General features: G+C 40.6%; 1 protein-coding gene across 1 annotated transcript; it reads right to left on the reverse strand.

Moving 5' to 3' along the window:
* Positions 1–1,570: 1,570 nt before the first annotated feature.
* C10H16orf87 (chromosome 10 C16orf87 homolog) lies at positions 1,571–17,980 on the reverse strand. The gene is made up of 6 exons (XM_058845954.1): positions 17,744–17,980; positions 14,087–14,183; positions 11,803–11,985; positions 4,564–6,411; positions 4,294–4,371; positions 1,571–2,012 (listed from the first exon to the last, which is right to left on the reverse strand). The coding sequence occupies exons 1-4, from the start codon at positions 17,807–17,809 to the stop codon at positions 6,293–6,295; spliced, it is 465 nt and encodes a 154-aa protein (XP_058701937.1). The 5' UTR covers positions 17,810–17,980; the 3' UTR covers positions 1,571–2,012; positions 4,294–4,371; positions 4,564–6,292.
* Positions 17,981–21,873: the final 3,893 nt, after the last annotated feature.

The raw sequence follows: 21,873 nt of genomic DNA on the forward strand, positions 1-21,873 counted from the left end.
CATTTAGATGCACACGCAGGAGCTGTAAGCAAACGTGAGCTTCCCTGTTGCTAAGTAACTGTGAGCCAGAGCCAGCCCTGCCACTGTTGTAAGCAACAGCACCACAGCTGCCAAGTTTGGAATTCGGTCAGCGTCAAGAAATGTAAGCTAAATATTTTGGATGAGACTCCCAATCTTCTTAAAATGGGTGTGAGCAACAATGAAAGAAAAATAGATCTCGAGATGACCAGACTCATCAGTAATCCTAACGCTGCGGGACACTTTCCCCTAGCAGAACATTCAGGCTGTATTTCAGAATGCAGCTATTAGGATTTATCTAAATTAGGCTTCTTCCTCAATTTCCACTCAGCCCATTAGACACTGCTTTGAGGTACTATTTTCAAAACATTATTCTTTGTAAGTGTTAGAAATAATAATTGTGATCATTCAGCTAAATAAAAGGTTTGTTTTAAAAGTGTCTTTCTGACAACCTTTCACTGGACATCAAGACCTGCCACTGTAAAAAAATCTTAAAAGTAAATTCTAATGCCCATCTGCTAATCTTAACACAGATTTGTCCACACAGTTTAGTAGGGAACTTTAGTTGTGCAATTAAGAAACACATTTTTATCACTTCTAACCTGCTTTCTTGTTTGTCAACACAATCAGAGGTAAAACTACCTCAGGATCAGCCTGTGAACCAGTACTTGGCCAGACTCTCCATACTCTGTCTTAAGCATTTCCTAACTTACTGTTCCACTTTTCCTTCTTTGGAATTGCTCTGTCCAGGAGAACAGAGATCTTTGTCAGTTTTCTAAGATGACAGGAAACAGGCTTTATCCTCCACTGTTTCAGAAAGCTACAACAAAAGGCACTTTTACCTTAAAGCCTCAGTCCACAGTTCCTCGGTGAACTTAAACAAACTGAGCCTTATTCTAACCTCATTCACCTGAGTTACACACCAACGTTTCACTGTTTGAACAGTCCCCAGATGAGAGGCTCATGCAGAAATAAACAGCTGCTCTTTTCCAGTTTCTTACACTTGTGCCTTTCCTCTTACTCTGTACAACAAAACCTGTGCTGCCTCCAGGACACTGTGTGTGGTTTCACAGATAGATTTCAAACCTACTGCACTCTTATGCAGGTTATGACAAGTCTAGATCTAAAGATCCCTGAACTCTGCTGTTAATAAACTGTATGCCATTCCTTTAAAATGTCCTTTAACACATCAGAATTTTTTATTTGATGAAGAAGTCAACTCCACCAATAAGCACTACTTTGAAATATACCACACATTGCTGTGCCAGTAAAATAATTTATTTATTTTACTGAAAAACAGAACTCCTGGGTCACCTGTTGCTCCAGTGAGTTCACTGACCCTGAAACACTTCTTTGGTGCTGCTGAGAAGCAGGAGCTGGGGTGCAGAGCACCTTCACAGCAGAGACTCCAGCTCCACCACTCCAACCTCACTACACCTGCTCACATGGCCACAGACAAAAACACACACGTTTTGCTCCACTACTTCTCCAAATAAAGCAACTCTGACCTCAGTCTGAAGATTTATCTTTATTAGCATGATATTTTCCATTAAATATTCATAAGTTGTTTGTTCCAAGACAAAACAGACACCACAGAAACTTGGTAAACTGCCAGACTTAATATTTGTACTCCTGGTATCTGGAACACTCACTGTTCTTAACAGCATTTTATGGTCCTCAATGCTGTGCAGGATTAAAAATAGTATTTAATTCTTAACTCTTGTTAATAAAATTAGTAAGTTATAATTGAGAGAAATAACACACAGTAGAATACCAAAGGCAATAAACAAAGACAGAGCCCAGGTTTGAAGTATGAAATTAAGCACCACCAAAAAAAAAAGCAGCTTATTGGAGGGAGTGAGGGGAAGATGAAGAAGAGGTACCTGACCTTTTCCTGGGGAAATGCTGCATGATGACACCAAATGATTCATGTGAACCATGTTTTGGGCTTAGAACTTTAAACAAGTTTGGTGAAAGCAGGTTTAAGCTTTCTTCTGCAGAAAAAAATTAAATACATTTACATATTAAATAGATTTATCCACTCTCATTGCCTCCTGCCTAATCAATTCCTTGCCTCTTACTTGGATGGCACATCCCAACCAACAGCTGGCAGTGCCAGAAACCCTTTTAAAGTAAGTGCAGGGAAAAAAAAACCCAAACACTTTAGTACATCGATTCACAGATATTTTCAGTTCATTATGAACTCACAACATCTGTGGAAATCACTCAGTGTCTGATGTGCCATAATGCAGAAAAACTAATCTTCATCTCAACCAAAAAACCTGCTTAATCATTTATAGCACTGGGAACCAGACTTAAAATTCTGTAACCTGTTTTGAAAGTAGTAACCCAAAAAAAGAAATAAAATTATTTTATTATTTATTAGAGCTGTCCTACCACCACTGCAACCAAGATACAAGCACAGTCCAAGACACAAGGAACAGACACAGAGCTGCTAATAGCCTGCATGATCACTGTTTCGCTCTAAAACATCCCAAAACATAGAAAAAACTACAAAATTAAAAAAAATAAAAAAGCACTATGTAAAACCAACCTAAATATCTTGTTTGAGAACTGATATTCAAAGCCAGTATCTCATTTTTAGTCTCTTTCTCAACAAATCATGCCCAACCACAGGACAATGATAATCGGCAGAGTATTCCCCAATATCTTGTCTCAATTTTAACTTTTTTTAATCAACCATACAAAAATAATAACTGGACAATTAAAATAGGTTTGCAAAATTTGACCAAAGAAAACTTCCAGGGGATGTGAAGTGCTCCCTTAAACCATTTTCTGTTTGATTGCCAATTTAAAGTTCAGAATTCTCTGGTCCTGACAAATTATCCAACTCCACCAATCCTCACACCACAAGAATTGATGTCCCACACAACTGATGAAGCAATGTTTCAGTACACACATTTGTAGGATTTTCATTTCCCATGTTAGGTAGGAGTGATGTTCTAAAGAAAAATAATCTTTCAGGTTGCTTCCACTGAAAACTAAACATTACCCTCTTCCTGGCCTCCCTGGTGAGAATGCCTGAACACCAGTGAGCTGTTTAGGATACGGCTGCCATCTAGGAGCAGAGCAGAGGAAATGCAGAGGGATCCCAAGCCAAAATTTGAACTGTGAGCCCACTGGATAGACATGCTATTACACAAAGCTATAAACACTGGAAGCCCAGATCTTTGGGAAAAAGAAATGGGAAAGTAGTGGCAAAAAGCAGAACTTGTTAAAAGGTGGTTTGCAAACAGTTCCCAATACAATCCTAAACTATTTGGTTCACAGCAAACAGTTTATCCAGTCAGACAAGTCAACATGTACAGAGGTGCAGTGGTATTTCAATTTATCTTCTTTTGTTCATTAAAAAAATGCAGCCTAATTGACTTTTTCTGAAAGACTATTTTTCCATGTGAGGTTGCAGGCTAGAAAAAATGCAGTGACACAAATGAAGTCAGCCTGAACCACAATGACAGCCAAAAGCAGAGCCTAAAATCTTACACTGAAACTGAAGTCACAAAAAAACCTTCACATAAGCAACTTCCTGAAGCCTTACCATATTTATTCTTGTTTCTCAGAAACTATGCAGTTTCCAAGCAAGTCAGAACTGCAGTACATAGAATTTTACTCTTTCATCATTCAGCTGTCACTGGCTTTATTTTAGTTTCATAGACCGAGAACAAATACAATTTACAATTATAATCTCCAGTGATTTGCCAGTGTTTCATCCATGGATCATCTCTAACACACAAAAGAAAGAGCTCTTGAGATCCACCATGTTGATGCCTATTTTGTACAAAGCAGACTCTTTCCAATTCAGTTACTGAATATGTTCCAAGAAATCTGCCTTGGCACACCACAGTTACCAGAGCTTTTGGAAGAGCCCAAAATGTCCTGTCTATTTTGGAAAGAATGGCTTGCTCCTGGCTACTGGGAAGAGAAAGTCAGGTTTCTTCCTTTGCCAGATCCCCTGGCAAAGACACACTCCTCCCCAGGATGTTTTCAAGGCCACCTGCTTCCATCACAGCTTTCTCAAAGAAACTGGAAGCCATCAGGGGAAGAAAAGTAGCATGAGGATATAAGAAAGAGATGACAGAAGAGACCTGGGGAATACAAAGAGAAGAAATACAGAAATAGAACTCAACCACTGTCTCAGGAGAGCCTCCGCCAATGAAGGAGAAAAAATGGCCTTGCATATTTGAGAGGTACCAATGTGTTTTGCAAAAGCACTGATTAGAAAAGGCACCAATCTAAATGTAGAAATTAACTTACAGTTTTGTCACATCCAACAACATTAACTTCAATCCTGTGATGGTAATGAATTCCATGTGCAGGAGCAGAGATAGAAACCTGTAGGAAAGCAGGACAGAGCACTAAAGAGACTGCTTTGGCAGCTCCCCCTGTCCCTTCCTAACACATCTCATTCCAGCCACAGAAGCAACACCAGCCTAATCACATCCTCAAGTCAGAACTTCCCTTTTGTCACTGGGACTTTAACAACTTACCATACAAACTTATTCTCTGTCCTGAAGACTGACTCACCTGTTCTTACTACTGGTATCTGTGACAGGCTACAGCTCTGGGAAGCACAAGTTTAATGATGCAGAGTAGTAGGTCCTGTATTTGCAGTTTCTCATTTACTGGAATAAAGACAAATGTGTTTTAGTGGCCTAAGCACATTTCCACACCATCTCTCTCATCCAGTGTTAATAAGGATGCAAATTACTCCTTAGGAGTTAAGAAGTAAAAACCACTTTCCATGCTTCCTGCTTTTACTTACACGGTTTGCATTTGATCAGTGCCTTGTGGCTTAACTTGAAGCTATCACGGCTCCTTCTGTTAATCAGTAACTAACAACAGCCTGTATTTGATAGTCCACCTTTATTAATAAATATCTTGGCTTCCACCCAGGGATCAGTTCTGTAGCTGAACCTCATTGGGCAATTCTCATTATTCAATGTGATATTGAAAAGCTCCAGTAATACTGAAGAAAAAGACATTTAGTTGCATTCCCCCTCCTACAATAGAGCAAATGAAAGGTGACTAAACCCCAGTGCGTCAGATTTTATGAATGTAATTATCTCCTACACCTCCCCCCTCAGGATTTTACACAGCTTGAGGCTTTGAGAGCTGGTTTTTTTTGGTAAAATACAGCCCCCATACAGTACTAAAGGAAGAGTTTTGGCTGCAATTGCACTATACCACCTTAAGAAAGACTACTTTGTTGAATGTCTTCCCCAGGAAAGGATTGTTTCTATCAAAACAGCTGATTTTTGCACTCAGACTTTGCTTTAGTATTTACAGTCAGCAATCCAAACACAATACCAGTAAGAATTATGCTTTTAAAGGACAGACAAAAAAAAGCTATGGGTAATAAAAAGAACTACCACATCCTCGTGTTTTGGAAATACCAATCACAAGATGCCAACTGCAGATCTACATTTCTGATGTCTCCTTCTCTCCCTTTCCAGTAAATAATGGGCCAAGAAAGAGTACAGGACAAGAACTTACAGCTGAACAAGGCAGATACTCAGCAAATAACTGTTACAAAACAAGTGCTTGGCTCTCAAACTTCAGGACCCCCAAAGTATACGGTTTTTAGAAAACAACTCTATGGAGCAAGAAATTATTTTCTAGAGATAATTAATAAAAATTATGAAGTTGTCTAACAAAATAATCCTCCCAAATGAAACTACTGTAATTTTTTTCCTACCAGAATTATATCACACCTATTAAAAATGTAAAACTGAAGTCATACCCAGGATGAATACCAGATTTGTAAGAGGATTAAAACAACACACCCTGAGTATCACAAATGTACTTAATTCTCAGTTCAATAAAATACTGGAAATCAATTTATTAAAAAGTTATGTGAACTGTACATACATAAACTGCAATATAGCTGAAAAATCTGAAATATATAATTTTAAAAGAAAATCATTTATTTCTGAAAATATTTAAAATATTGCATTTCTGGCAGCAAATTCAAAAGAAGTGCTCTGGGATGGGTGCAGTCTCTCTGTGCATTTGTCTAGCATTTGTCTTCAAGGCGTAAAACATATTTGCTTTCTGATTTTTCACAGCATAATCTTGAGACCGCTTTCTTTCTGACTTGTAGAGACAGAATTCTATTTCCAAGAACAGGAGTAGAATTTTAACAGGAAATACTACGGTCCTTGTTGGTGCAGACAACACATTTCCCGAGAGTCCATGGCACCTTGGAAATCTGCTAGCCATCCTGCATAAAACTGCATCAGATTGTGCTCACAAGTTACAGAATAAGTCTTTGATTGATAATTTTTCTGTTTATTTCCGCCAAGGCCACTGAAAATACGAAGGCCTTTTCATCTGAAAGGTTAGCATACATGTCAACTTCTTTTTCTTGTTTCTCTGTAGAAGAAAAAAAAGTCACTATTAGAAGCTTTTTCCATTATTCAAAGTTAATGCAAGTTACACAGAAATTAATAAATTACGTGAAGTAGTGGAATTAAGTTAGACAATCAACTCCTGTGCACAGAGGGAGTGACAAAGAGAAGGAAGTAATTGAGGCACACAAAGGTGCTGGAAGAGCTACAGAATGAGTCAGCCAAAAGCATGACTGAATTTCTCTTCTTTAACGATGAAGGAAGAATGAGTCGTTAACATAAAAATAAACAAGTATTCAAGTCTCCCTTCACATTTTTTTCGTTTTAGCGGTTTGGGTTTTTTTCTTTTACAGAACCACCTCCCATCCAAGAAAACAAAGCTATTTTACCATATTCTCATTAAGCACAAGATTTCCCCCCTTACTTTACATAAAATAACTCTACATAAAAGAAACCCGGGAGTTTAATGACAGTGTCAAAGGCCAAAGAGCAGATACTTGGATGAAGTCAGGCTCCAAATTTATCATCATGCGCATTTCTGGACTTCCTACACTGCAGACTTTCCATCTTATCCCAGAACAATGCTAACATCTCATTGAGCAAGTAAAAGCCCTTGAGTTCCCTGTGCTGATGTTGGCTTGCCTCAATGCCACAGACACACAACAGGAAACCATAAAAAAGTTTCTGTACCACAGTGCTCAAATAAACTAAGTTACACTACAAAAATCCAGAAAATAATAGAATTTGAGAAATACCACTTTAATAAATACCCCCTCCTCTGGATCATGACTAGTTCTATCCCAGTTTAGCTAGCCACAGGTAGCTGACACAAATTGTTAAGAAAATAAAGCAAACAAAGAAACACTTTTGTCAGAAGACCAGGCTTGTGGACAGAAGGAAGAGAGAAATACATTCAGAGCTTTCAGCTGTGGAACTCCATCTCTAATCCAGGTGTGGCCTGGACTCATTTATAACCACAACACAAAGCTCACATGAGAGACCCCTCTGTCTCACTACCACACAGTCACACACACCCACACTCTGGCAACTGCTCCACCAAGACACCTAAACTAGCATGGGAAAGCCAAAGGAAAGGCAGCACTGGAAAATAACAGAAAGCACGACCAGGAAAAAAGATCCCAGCATCTCCTATCTCCACCTACCCATAGTTACCCTTCAATGGGTTCACATTCATAACAATGGTTTTAGATTTGGCTTCACATTTCTGTTATAGCTACAGAAAAAACTCCAGCAGACTGCCTTCTGTGTGAAATCAAGTGCTTGTGTTCAACAGCTAAGTGAGAGAAGCTCCAAAATCCTTTACCACTATGTTCTGATGTAATACTGATACAAAAAACAGCAGAAACCAGCTTTTTGCTGACTTCCTGGCTATGCAAGGCAATATCCTCTAGTGTACTGAGTTTGAAAGTGAGTTTCGCTGCCAGTCCTACCCGGCAGTTTAAGACAAATCAGCTTCTATATGTACACTCTGGGTTGCTCCACTTCCTCCCTCTCACCATTCAAAAATTAACAATGCTGGGAGTTGTTCTGAGCACAGACACTACACACACTGGCTATTCCACATTAATCTTTTCTATTTTCATATCTAAGTCCCACCCCTTGTTTCATACTTCCTGATCCAAACGAATCCAGCCACAACTTAAACATATCATCACCCAGCAAAATTAAAAATACTCTCCCTGCACCGCACCCTGGTCTGCTGTGGACTTCTTAGTTTCCCTTCCTCCCTGTCCTCCCAAATCAGCCTTACTCTGAGACTTCAGCTTAATGAAATCTTGATATCAAAGAGTATGAGGGTTTAACACAAGTGTGCAAGGACAATTGTAGCTCTCATCAGTAACAAGTGAAGAGCTCAGACCTGTGTGACATTTTATCATACACCAGTCCTAGGATACAACAGCTTCCACACACATTCTGAAAACTTTCCACTTCAGTTTTATGTGAGAATAGTTTTGACTCATTTCTCTATTATGAGTAAAAGCAAAACAACATTATGTTTCTGCAAGACAGTAAGACATTAAAAACTAGAGGGCTGGCTGTACAACTAAGAGGCTATTAAGGCAAAAATAGTTTTTCTGGATTATGTCTCTTGCATCCCCAGATCTACAATCCCTTTATACTGCAGCCCTTAAAATAGTGGTTATGTATAAATCACATATGGACTCCCCCTTCACAAATTTTGTATGGATTCATTTTTCAAGATAGCAAGTTACTTCAAATACGCACACTGGACAAGCAAATGTGAGTGATGCAGCTGGAAATTACTGGAAAAAGAAAACTTGCATCATGAAAATGTATTCAACTTAAGTTTTATCAGCATACTGGAATTTATGCATATACCTTTATGAAAATTTGGCTTGCTAAGTAACAAGTCTGCCTTAGCAAGTCTACTACTCTTACTGAGACTTGCTGGTAACCTCTTTCAGAATAACCAATGTCTCTTCCTCCAGTACATAAGGGATTTTGTTTGCTTTAATACAATCAAGGTTATTACCCAGATAACAAGGCAACCTGGGAACCAGTCTAGCTGTGTGTCACAGTCCCACACAGTAAAACAAAATACACCTCCACAACAAAATCAGAGTCAAATTATTATGAAGTGTTTGTATTTGCAAAACACACTGTAGTACACCTGACAAAGAAATTAAGACAATTTTGACAAGCCAAGGCTGCAGGGAGAGGTTCCTGTTTTCCAGAGTGATCACATGGCAATGAAACATGTGATAGGATGATTTTCTGGTACTATACTACACTGTACAGTACTGCCATATCCCCTCAATCTACAACTGCTTCCTCTCTCCTCACCCTCCATTCCTTCTTGCTAAATCTGCAGGGAAAATAGCTTATTTTAAAAAGCCTTTTTGCTTATTCTATTCTTCTTAATTGCTGCAGCTCTTTGCTCTAATGTGAGCCAGTCACAAAGGACACAAAAGAACCAGTCAAAGGCACAGACATAACTGGGAACAAGCACACTGTGTATGGAATTGCATGACAAGCAAGGAAGCTAAGCTACAGATGTCATTTGGGTCTTTAGGAAGGAAATGTTCGCAGCTGGATGGTTTTCAAACATACAGATAATATGTTCTTCCATGTTAATACAACTGAGGTGTTTTCTGTCTGCCTGTTTTTCCATCTACAAATGCATGAGGAACCAAATGTTCCAACACTCATGCAAGCAGTGGCTTCTTTTCAAGTCTTTGGGGCAAAAGCAAAACCTCTAGTGGGAAGTAATACATACCCTAAATATCCTTGAGACATACAACAGGCAAGGAAATAAACTACTGACATCTTGCACTCCAGAGCTGACTTTCAATACACACAGACTGCTACAAGGACTAGTAAACCACCTTAACTGTAGTAGAATTACAGTTGTTTAATATACACAAACAACACTACCAAGCAGCAGATGTGGTAAAGGAATAATATTTCTAAAACTCCTGCTAATTACTCCACACATAGTAGCTTCAATTTTGTAAGCAACTTGAAAAGGGAGAGGTCAATATTAACCTGTTTTAGTAATTACTTACAAAAGGATGAGCTCCCTGCTGAATTTATTTTTATAGCCATGACAGCCTTACATATCAATTTTTTTTTTTAATCTGCCTGATACTCATCACAGTGGTCTACACACACTACAGTCTGACAAAACCAGAAGTAAGAAAATACTCTAGGCCTACCTTCTCCTCAACAATAAGATGAGCTGGGACAGAGACAATGACAAATGGCTGTGAGCCAAATCCCTGCACAAGAGGCTGAGGAAGAAACAGCCATCACAAGATCAAGGAAAAGGGATGGTAAAAACAGCACAAGAAGATGAAAGCAGTCTTATCAAGTAAGATTCAACTTTAAGAAAACCCCAAGAAATGGCACACCACACACATTCTTATAAGCAAAGATCCCACTATATCCAGATCTCTAATCTTCTATCTCAAAGCACTGCAGCATTGCCATACTTCGGAGCTTGCAGCAAGAGGTTAGAAACGTTCAGCCTCATTATGGATAGGAAAACACGTTCTCTAAATATTCCTCCTGCTGTCAAAGTCTTGCTTTTTGGAAACCATAAAACATGTCTTAAGAAAATGGATCTTTTCCTTTGGTACCTTAGGTTGCTTTCCTCTTTGTCAGGGGACAGAAAAGAAAATTCACTTTTTTTATAGGGCAACCCAAGCAGCTCACTGGAATTTTAAAAACAAGGGTGGCAGTTAAATGTCTAGAAAGGATCCTAAAGCTACCAGACAAAATCCAGCTTGGGTCAGTAACAAACAGGGAAGCTACACACACGCCATAGTGAAGAGATTAGACACTACAAAGTGCATCTCTATTACAGTAAAACAATTGCCATTTGGAAAATATACAGAAATTAAATTCCACCTCCTCTTCCCACATTGAAAGCACTAAAAAAACCCCAACAAATCCAATTTATACTTGTTTTTTTCAGAAAAGAAACATTAAGAAACAGATTCACATTAAACAGCAGAGATCAAAATTGCTTTTGAGAAGTAAGAAATTAAAAGAATTTTCAGCATGGAAAAGGAAGGTGGAAAGGAAGAAATAACTGCATTTCTGAGTTATGCCACATGACATACTTCAAGACTTCAGGAGTTTTAGGAACAGTATCTGCTGAATATTTGTATGCTGTCATGTTATTCCCCTTTATCTGCCTTCCAACCTTCTGAAGCCCATGCTAAGTTTTGGATTCATAATTCAGGTCTAAAATTACTATCTCAAAACACAGCTAGCAAATGCAGTGTCAATAGGCTCTTAGAACAAGAGGAACCCTAAGTGACAGTTACATTCTTGAGGGGTTCTAGAATTACTCTAGCTATGTAACAGCCTCTTGACTGTATAATGATTAAAAACAGCAAGTCACCAAGGAACCTTAACAGGCAAGGAGGCATTCTTCCCTCCAAAAACATGTGACCAAAATTCACATCATAGTAGTGATTCAAGATACCCTTTTTACTTTGGCCCTCCAAAAGGTTTCAAGAAACTTTTTAAGCAATCCAGTCATCCTAATCCCCTCGCTGACAAGAGATATCATTATATAGTTTGTCCCTGTGATACAGAGCAGCAGCACCTCAACAAAAAATAAAACAAAATAAAACAAAAACAAAAAAACCTACTTAACACTTCAGACCAATGGCTTTCAATCTGCATGTTGAAACTTGATACAGTGGCTAAAAATACAGATTTACATCTTTGTAGTTAGTTTCATCACACACTGAAATATAAAACCAGAGGTCTCTACACATGCAAATCAGTCCCTTCCCCACATTAAGGTATCAGGTACTGGCTGAACTAGTCTAGTTTAAATGGTTTGAATGGTATAAAGGTTTACTGATTAAAAAAGATAAAAAAAGAAAATCCAACAAACAGATTTCTCCAGCTCTCATACCTCTTTCTTCCTCGTGCTTTTTCGCTGAGGCACTCTTAGGTCTTCCTCTTCCTCGTCTGCTATGATCTGAATGGCTGTTAGACCTGGATCTCTTTCGGTTCTCTAAGTCTTTATTTACTGCAGAATTTATCTTCTCTCGCTTAACTCTCTCTGTCCGCCTCCTTTTGGCCTCACTCTTGTTTTCTGTGCAAATGAACAGAAATGGCATGATCCAGGGATGTTCTCACCTTTCTTCTTAATTTACTCTTAATGCTTACCCCACTCAATCAACCTTTTCCTTTAAAGTGGTCAGATTGGCTATACCTTTACAGAACAATTGCATCTGCATGATATCCACACAGAAATTAAGGTGCCAGATCCAGAATGACGCTTCACTTCTTGATTACAAGGATCAACCCCTTAATTACTTCAAAAGCCTTTTGCAGCATGAGATATTTTCTGGTACAGAAGAAGCTGTTTCCCAAATAAGAACACAAACTACACACATCACAGCCTTTAAGACACCCCATTGTATCTGTTCCACTAACAAAAGTTTATCATACAGCAAACACCACAGCACTTGGGCTTCTTATGGCATGAACAATGATATCATTGCTGGTGCTCAGACAAATAGAATGCTGAGCCAATGGTGCTGTCAGCAAATGCCACAAAACACAGCATATGTGTCCCACTACATCCAACCTGTGACAAGGCCTCCTCATGCACATTGCTGAACAGGTGTACTGCTCTCCTAAACACCAAAGTCAGTAAAATAAAGGAGTATTTATATGAGTTTCATCTGGAAGTTAAGTATGAATTAATGAGATTGGGTACCAAATATAGTACAGTGACCACAGCACACTCATAGATTAGCTGCACATTTGTAAGGCAGCAGCACCACTCCAGAGTAGCTGTACTGCACAAAATACTGCAACAGCATTTTCTAAAAGAAGTTGTGGTTACCTTAGGAGCACAATATAGACATACACAGTCTCCTACTGTATCTCTCTGGGGAAGTGATTTCCTTTGGCTGCAGCTGTCCCATTAATCTTGTACAGACATGGGGCACAAGCTGGACAGCAGGCTCCAGTCACTAATGCTCCAACAGAGCCTGTATTTCAGTGTCACAGCCAGGATGAGGTAGCAGGGGAACCTCTTTAGACCCTGTCTAACCTCTGCTCACACAGGGCCACCAAGAACCAGCTGCCCAGGACCATGTCCAGAAGGCTTTTGAGTACCTCCAAGGATGGAGACTCCACAACCTCTTGGACAACCTTTGCCAGTGCTTGGTCACACCCACAGCAGAAAGCACTTTCCAGCAGGATGGCCCCCAGCACATATTCATTTTGCCTCCCCTGGTGCATTTCCTCTGTACAAAGCTGAATTATACAACGAGATTATGACCTTCAGCTTCATTTGGTAGCTACTTTACCAAGAAAGTGGGAAGAGGAAAGAAAATTTATCTTCAACCACAGACATTTCTTAACCTCCTCTACCTTGAAAGTTCAGTTATCAGCATAATGTCACCTAATTCCTACCAGTGGTAATCTACAGCTATCCTTCAATACATTGATACAAAACATCAAATAGCTGAGTTCCATTTTGTAGGTCTGGTAGATAATTTTAAAAAGTAGATATTATAAATCAGATATTTGTTGGGTTTGGGACAGGTTTTTTTGGCTTTTTTTAAATATATATCTTCCCTGTCAGGCTCTTTTTCTGACTAATTCCTATTACTGGAGGAAGGGATATAAATGAACACAAGGAGTATGCTATTCATGCCAGAAAGCACATTAAACTGACTTCTTACTGTGTCTATCAACAAAAGACACACAAGTTAGGCACAAAAAAAGCACTATTTAATTTAATCAAGGAGAGAGAAGCAAGATCCACCCAGCTTTAGATTAAACATTATGACCAATTTTTTATTGTCAGAAAACCAGCTTCCATCAGCATGTGCTCTGAAATCAGATCCTTTTGGGACCTCTACACATTTAGCTTCAAAACAAGATTAACATAAAACATTCTGTATGGGGTTATTTTGCATAGTGATCAATGTGTGCAGCTAGAACATACACAGAATAAATGCCAACATCACCACTACAAAGGAAGATTGAAAACACCAGCTTTCCTCCTCTCCTCAAAATTCAAGAAAAATCACCATATTCAAAGTCTACCAATCACAAATTCAAGGGAAAGTGAACAGATAACAGTCAATTTACACAGAGAAGTAAAACACTATCTTTTGCCTGTAGGAAAGAAGGGGGAAAAAACTGTTGCTCCCTTCTCCCTCTGTAAGTATTACCTGTGATGGGTGGTGATCTCTCAGCACGTTTAGCGTGCAAGAGTTTTCGACTGATAAATATGTAGCCACAGGGACATGATTTACATGCAACAGGAACCTGGAAAAACAAAAGACAAATTTTTCAGATGATTTCAACTTATGAAAAAACTCCTGTCCCATAAACAAAAAAACACGCTTTGTAACTCACATTTTGTTCTCAGAGATAACTCTTCAACCTCAGTCTTTACTGCAAACTATGGCCTGTCCTGTTACTGTATTTAAACACAGTAAAACCAGATTCTGCTGTAAATCACTCACCAAGCCTTTTCTTTATGCAGTTGCTAAAAATCAAGCTTGAAATGTACAGCTGTTGTGATTGCTTTGCACTACTTTTCCCCAGACTGACAGGAAGGGGGTGGGGGAAAGCAGAGAGCATTAAAGGAAGGCTGAATTAAAATAGAATTACAATTTCTCTTCAGAGCTCTCAAATATCAGCAGTCAAATCAGTCAGACATTTCCAGTTATGCTTCCTCTACTTACTTGTAAAAAAAAAAAATAATTATGAGTTAAAACCGTCAGTACATTGTGAATGCATTCACTTTCAGCAGCATTTGAAAGCGGCTCCTTTAGAGAGGAGCAGCTTTAGAGGCACAATAGAGCCTGAAGCAAAACAGATGCATTTGTAGCACACTCTGCTCCAGCGCTGCAGACAAGGCCGGGTGGGTACAGAAGGACCTCGTTAATTCAACATGCAAATAACCCAGCCCAGCCAGGCAAGAACTGACTGCAGGCCCAGGAGGTGGAGAGAATACAGCGCCTCTGATCAGCTAAGCAGACAGCAGCAGTACACTCCCCCAGAAAATAACAATGTAAAACAAGAAATGCCACGTTTAATATAAAAAATAACAAAAATTCACTCACAGCAATTAAAAAAAAAAAAAAAGCAACACTGACAACTTACAAACTCATTACCTTAGTGCCAAGATCTTTTGAAATCTTTTAGAGTAGTAAGGAATACAGCATGTTGCTTTGATTAGGTTTAAGACTGAAAACACAAATCAAAGCAAGTTTAGGCAGAGATCTGGAAGAGATTAAAACACCACACATTAAAGTGGAGTCATGCTGAAGCATGATAGTGGGGGAAAAAAGGCAGGAGGTAATTTCTCAAATGTAATTCTTTAAGACAGGTCACTACAAGTTTGCCAATGCCCACTGAAACAAACAGGAGCACAGAACCACAACTGCCTCTTCAATTTAACCAGACTTGGAGAAGAACCAAGTTCCAAAGTTCTACTGACTCAAAAAACCCTGCCAAATTAAGATGTGAATTTGTAAATGGGAACTGAACTGCTTCTCAGAATAAACAAATTATTTTACTTTCTGTAGCACATCTGAAGTCCTGCACATCACCCTACAAAAAGCTTTCAGACAGACTTTTTGATACAGGTTTTGCAGAACTAGATTTTAACTTCCTTTATTGAGACATCAACATAATAAAAACGAGTCCAACAGAGGTTTATTGAACTTTAAAGGTCAGAATTTAGCAGACTTGTGTGCACGTTTGTCTCCTTGTTCAAGTCAGTGTAACAGTACTAAACTATCTTGTACTAAACAGTACTCCACTATCTTGCAAATAATTTGAGTGTGTTCTTAAGGTGATACAGAGTTCCAGCTAAATCCATTTTTGAACACTTGGGTTTCTCCAATAATTATCTTTCCAGACTCGGCCTAAAAAACAACAACAAAAAAAAAAGGTTTGGCAAAGCCACCCAAGGGGATTGGAACCGAGTCAGTGTTTTTCAACGAACTCAGCTGTGTTTAACAGAACAATACTGTTCTCGTGTTACAAGTTTCACACCTAGGGGTGTGCACCATTTGAGGGTGGGGGGCCTGGGGGAAGGGGTTTATCACTGAAACCTATCAGTTATCATTTGAAGACCCACGCTGATAACATCCTGCAACATAATTAAGGCAACAGAGCCTTAAACACTATTTCACACTGTTTAATATTTTCCTAACGAAAAGGAAATTTTACCTGATGCTAAATTTAAAAGTGGTATTTCCTCAGATTGACTGCAAGTATTTCAGGCTCCCTAGTTCAATGGCGCTGTGCTTTGATTGTGAAAATAGTGAAATATGATATATTACCTAAATTACAACAGAAAAATTATTTGAAGTCTAAGTGCTACTCAATATTTTGCTCCAGTAATTGTGGCTGTCTAAATATTTCCATGCGTGCTACTTCCACTGAAAAAATCAGAAACAAATGGTAAGCCCTTGCTTATCAAAGAATTTAAGAAACACCAGTACAGGACAGTCAATTAAGAATTATATGAAAGTTTCCTCCAACTCTGCAAAGGGTTGACTGGTACTGTAGGCCTTAGTTCCTTGCTCCCTTTCAAATATTTGGCAGTGGAAAACAAGGTCCTATGAGCAATGTGTGCCGGGGCAGGACATGTAAGCATATAAAATCTATGTAAGCTACAGAAGAGTTGCTAACAGAAAATCTGCATTGACAAAAACTAAAACACGTGATATAAATGCAGAACAAAGTGACAGTTTTCACATCAGCTTAAAAAGCCTACAGTGTTTGCTTACTTATTGTTGGTAGTTTGACATTCACTACATTTATTAAAAAAAACCCCAACAAAAACAAAATACCACCACTGTCATATATGACTTCTCCCTCGTTTTCGTTTCTCCTTTCACCAACTGAATAACCAGAACTTGGCTCACGATTTCTTTCTCAGAAATAGTGTTTCAGTGACGTGCTTAACGTGCATTTGCAGCGGTTGATCTGTTGGTTAAAACATGAAACGACGCCCACACACAGCTCAGCACTGCCAACTGTGCCAGGATGAGTAGGAATACTGTAAAAACTATGCAAGTCAGAACAAAAAAAAAGTGGCTTTTTTTAAAGCTATGCAAGTAGAGAAAAATTAGGTGAGGCTATTTATTTTTTTCTAAGCACGGCTAAGCCAGTGAATAGGGGTGACTTTCCAGGGTCACATAACAGCGCCGATGCTCCCAGGAGCGCATGTGACAGGCGCTGCCCCCCGGCCGAGCCCCACGGCCGCCGCTGCAGAGCCGGGCCATTGTTCGGAGCTCCGCTGGAACGAACTCGCCCGCTTTTAATACTCACATCGTTCCCAGTAAATGGAGACAAGCTCCTGACACGGCAGCGGTGCAAAGCAGCTGCCGCTCTGTGTGAGTAGCTCCATTTTGCGCTCGCAAGGAACCCGCAGCGGGACACGAACAGCTCACGCGGGCACTTCGGGCAGAAATTGCACCCAAGGTCTCGGTTTCGCTGCTTCCGAACCACCCCACGTGAAAACATCACCTCTGAGCCCTCTCCCCGCCACCACCGGGCACATCAGTCATCCAAAGGGCAAACCGCATTATATAAACCATCCCGTTCATTGTATTTTTAACAGATCACACAGTTACTAAACAACAGCAGCACATAAACAAGAGGCTCTGCAGTCGCGCAGGAACCCCTCAGCACAATACAAGTACTCCACTACCCTGCCAGAGGGACGCGGTGTTGAGCCCGCATTCCACGCACAAGCTGCAAAGCCAACAATCGCTCAGCTCACACAAACACCGACTCGCAGCCGCACGGAGCCGGGCTGCCCGCTCTGCCCCCCGCAGCCCAGCGCTCGGCCGGCAGCCGCTCACCTGCTGGTCGCACTCGGGGCAGGACTTGGTGGCCATCTTCACTTTCTTGGCCCTACTGGAGGACATGCTCGCTGCTGCCGTGGCTGGGCTGACACGGCCGCGGCCGGAGCGCCCGCCCCGGGAGGAGCCGGCGGGAGGAGCGGGAGGAGGCGGCCAGAGGAGGAGGCGGCGGGAGGACTGGGAGGAGGAGGTGACCAGAGGAGGAGCCGGCGGAGTGAGGAGCAGCGGGAGGAGCAGGAGGAAGGAGGTGGAGCGAGGAGCCGGCGGGAGGAGCGGCCAGAGGAGGAGCCGGCGGAGTGAGGAGCGGCGGGAGGAGCAGGAGGAAGGAGGTGGAGCGAGGAGCCGGCGGGAGGAGCGGCCAGAGGAGGAGCCGGAGGAGTGAGGAAGCGGTGGGAGGAGCGGGACAAGCCCCGCCCACCCCCGCGCGCGAGCGGCCGGCCCCGCCGGATTGGATGCGCGCGGGTGGCGCTCGGAGCCCCCTGGCGGCTGCGCTGGGAACGGCCGGGACGCTGCGGGAGCGGGAACGGTGAGGGGAGCGGGAATGAGGGAGGGGAGCGGGAATGAGGGAGGGGAGCGGGAACGGTGAGGGGAGCGGGAATGAGGGAGGGGAGAGGGAACGGTGAGGGGAGCGGGAATGAGGGAGGGGAGCGGGAACGGTGAGGGGAGCGGGAATGAGGGAGGGGAGTGGGAACGGTGAGGGGAGCGGGAATGAGGGAGGGGAGCGGGAACGGTGAGGGGAGCGGGAATGAGGGAGGGGAGCGGGAATGAGGGAGCCTGAGTGGAATGTCCCTGCCGTCAGGAAGCACCAAGCACCATTCCTCTGGTCCCCATCTCAATTCAGAAAAGGGCAAGACGGCAGCAGAGGGGAATGTTTATCGCCTGCTGCACTGGCGCCTTTGGGAGCCTGGTGGTCCAAGGGCAGGGTGTCTGGCCATGCCCCTTAAGCACACAAATGGGATGTTTTCGAGTACAATGTCTTCAGACAACAGTGTGCTACTGCCAGACCACTATCAGCACCAGGACTAGAGCAACAGGAACAGCTATCTCAGCAGGGCCTGAATTTCTGCCACATAAATTGCATTTATGTCCTAGCAAATATCCTCCAGATTGTCATGCCAGCCCTCTCCGTCCTTACTACCAATATAGTATGATGAATAAAGAGTCAAACATAGTTTGCAATGTCCTCTCCTGTGCCAGTACAACCTGTTGATTTTTTTTCTTCGTCTTCCACGAGCCTGGTTCCCATACAGGGCATGAGAACGTCCTGTCCTGTCCTTGTGAGCACTGGGGCTCCCCCAGTCAGTGAGTGCTGGTTTCTGGCTGTGTACACAGTTACTAAACTGGCTCATTTGCCCTTTTCCTTTCCTCCTCAGTATTTAAGTTATGACTCAGAGGGTGGATTTGTTTCCCTCTTCTCCCTGCATATTTTTTTCCAGCCTATACCAGTCCATTGGCGCAGGTGTTTCTCCAGAGATACACAAAGACAAGACAGGTTTATTTTCCATATAAACTGTGACTGCTGCCAAAATGCAGATGTGTTCTATGTAGGCACAACATCCAGATTTCATTCCTGAATCCAGAACAAATCCATGCAACCAGGACCTTGAGCTTGCATTTGGATTTTTAAATTTTTTTTCTTTAATTGAAGGGTCCAGACATAGCAAAACATAGAAAGGTATTTGAGGAGGATTTGTAACAGCAGGGGGCTCTGCTGAGTATAGCAACAGTTTCTAATAAATATATTAATGAATATACAAGAGAGTTCACAGAGATCTACAACAATACCCTGGTTTTCTTTATAGAGAAAATAAAGTAGTCAGGGACAGCTGTTCAACTACTCCATAAAAACAGAAATATTTTCCTTACTGAATGCAAACAAAATAATTTATAGCTAGAAAATTTATTTCCCAGACATGTATTTTTCATGTTATTCTGATTTTTTAACACATTAGTTTTGAGTTCTGAAAGTCCAAGACTATTTCTTTTACATAATTTCAGAGGTTTAATCCAGCACTAAGATAAAAACCACAAATACCATTTTAAGGGTACAGGTATTTTCTCTCTTAAAAGAGTCGAGGTACTTTGCAAGACCAAGCCTCACTTAAAATGTGTTGTACACCAACTTAAAATAGAAAATAAGAAAATGATGCCATTTCTCTATCTTATGAAAAGCTACACATGACTTTGTAAGTGCCTGATGGCTTCTTTTCTTTGCTGTTGTCACCACAGACTCCAGTGAGCTGAATGGCCTGAGACGTTTCCACTGCCTGACACATCAGTTGCCTGCACATGGCAGTTTTCTGGTGTGCAACTATAATTTTACAAGGAAACAAACATACCAAAGTAGGAACAATTCACACATCTAATCCACCTTAGAGTGGGACAGAGAAGCACTCCTGAGCTGTATTTCTGCTCAGCACTCCAGGTAATTTGGAAGCATCCTACTCTCCTGCAGCGTTCCCTGGGAGAGCTGACAGCCTTGGGCTCTGTCAGCCCCAATGTGCTGACAAAATACAGCAAATTGAGAAATTTAATTCCTGAAGTGCTGTGCAACCTTGTGTCAGAAAGGTTATAAAACACATCCTGATTAAGTAACAACTTCCTAATTAGTTGGCTACAGTCAGCAGGGGTATTATTCTTTCCACGGCCAAAGTATTACCTAGAGAATTCTTAAGTAATATCTAAAATACAAGATTAGGATATATGAGAGCAAAATTACAAATAATAGGAAGAGCTAGATGATAATATTTGCAATGTTACTATGATGTAGTTGAAGTTGTAACATGACAGTATTCAACAGGCAAGAAGAAAGTACTGTATAAAAAATACACTGATTATACAGACAAGCTTCAATCCTATTTTATTATTCTGAATTTGGTAATTTTGATAATAACAGTTTGTAGTACTTAATAATGTTACTGTGCTTCTCACCAGTAGATTTCAGGGCAGCTGTAATTTGAGTCCCCTCTGAATCCTTTCAAGTGGAATCGAAGTCATGCCTAACAATTCCTTTGAGATCCCATTACTCTGAATTTGGGTGATACCAACACTTTAGCAGCACAAATGTTGGCTTTGTTTTCCAAGTACAGCTAAATATTGAGTGTTTCCCAATTACAAGGCATTTTTTAATTCACAGTGTTGTTAAGCATTGATGCCTCTTGGTTTCAGGAAGCCCAGTCTTAGGCTGGCTCCTGCCTCTGGCCAAGCTGAGCACATTAAAGCTTGCCTGAGAAAAAAAGGCCACAGCCTCAGATTTTAAAAAGAAGCTTTTCTTAAAAAATCAATTATTTAAACTATTTAATAGCAGTAGCACCTACTGTTCCCTAAAATTAAGGCTTCCAACATTTTATTTTCATGAATCAGGCCCTTTTTGTGGGAAACTTTTTTAAAATCTACATTTAAGTATTTTGTTTTCTACCAAAAGCTTACATTATTTTTATTGATCATCTTTTCAATTAGTTCTTATGACGAGAATTCAATAGGTTACACTTTCCATCTGAGTTTGGTTTTTGGGTAGGAGGTTGGGCTTTTTTTGTTTGTTTGTTTTCTTTATCATGAGATAATGAGAGTTGTTAAACATTAAGGTATGAAGTCACTTAACTGTCACTTTTCCAGTGGCTTGCACTGAGCTTTGCATCAATAAATAAGTTTTACCAAAGTTTTATGTTCAGTTTGAAGAACAGTAGAAACAGTAATTTCTCTGAAGATGCTCCTTATATTCTGAACTGCTACCATGAGCAGTAGTCCACAGGAAAAAAAATCCTCATTACTTGTACAACACAGAATACAGAAAAACTGAATAAACCTAGTTTTTGTAATGTGGTTTCCATTTACTTAGTGTGCTCCAAGATTTCTAAACATCATTAAAAACGCTTTGGCATTTTAAGCTATTGAGAGCAGTTTTTGATCCAGTGTCTTTATTTCAATGAAACAGCAGCAGCAGAATTCATGCTCAGTTACCACATGTCATTATTGTAATCATGGGGTTTAAACCATGCAACTATTCATGGCAAAGCAGCTTGTTGAAGGTCTGTCAGAATGGAAACATGTGACAGCAGCTGTTGGTCTGTTTATCACCATTATTTCTCCAAGCCTCTATCTACCCTTCTATGTGATTATGCATTTGCTGC

The sequence above is a fragment of the Poecile atricapillus genome, chromosome 10, assembly GCF_030490865.1.
Source record: "Poecile atricapillus isolate bPoeAtr1 chromosome 10, bPoeAtr1.hap1, whole genome shotgun sequence".
Lineage (NCBI taxonomy): Eukaryota > Metazoa > Chordata > Aves > Passeriformes > Paridae > Poecile > Poecile atricapillus.

What these genes read in the sequence shown, in the direction of transcription:
- C10H16orf87 (XM_058845954.1), bottom strand. Translation starts at nt 17,809, where the DNA reads ATGTCCTCCAGTAGGGCCAAGAAAGTGAAGATGGCCACCAAGTCCTGC. An exon ending in GCCCCGAGTGCGACCAGCAG is followed by an intron (nt 14,184 to 17,743) that starts GTGAGCGGCTGC and finishes TTGTTTTTCCAG; the next exon opens with GTTCCTGTTGCATGTAAATC. An exon ending in GAGATCACCACCCATCACAG is followed by an intron (nt 11,986 to 14,086) that starts GTAATACTTACA and finishes TCATTTGCACAG; the next exon opens with AAAACAAGAGTGAGGCCAAA.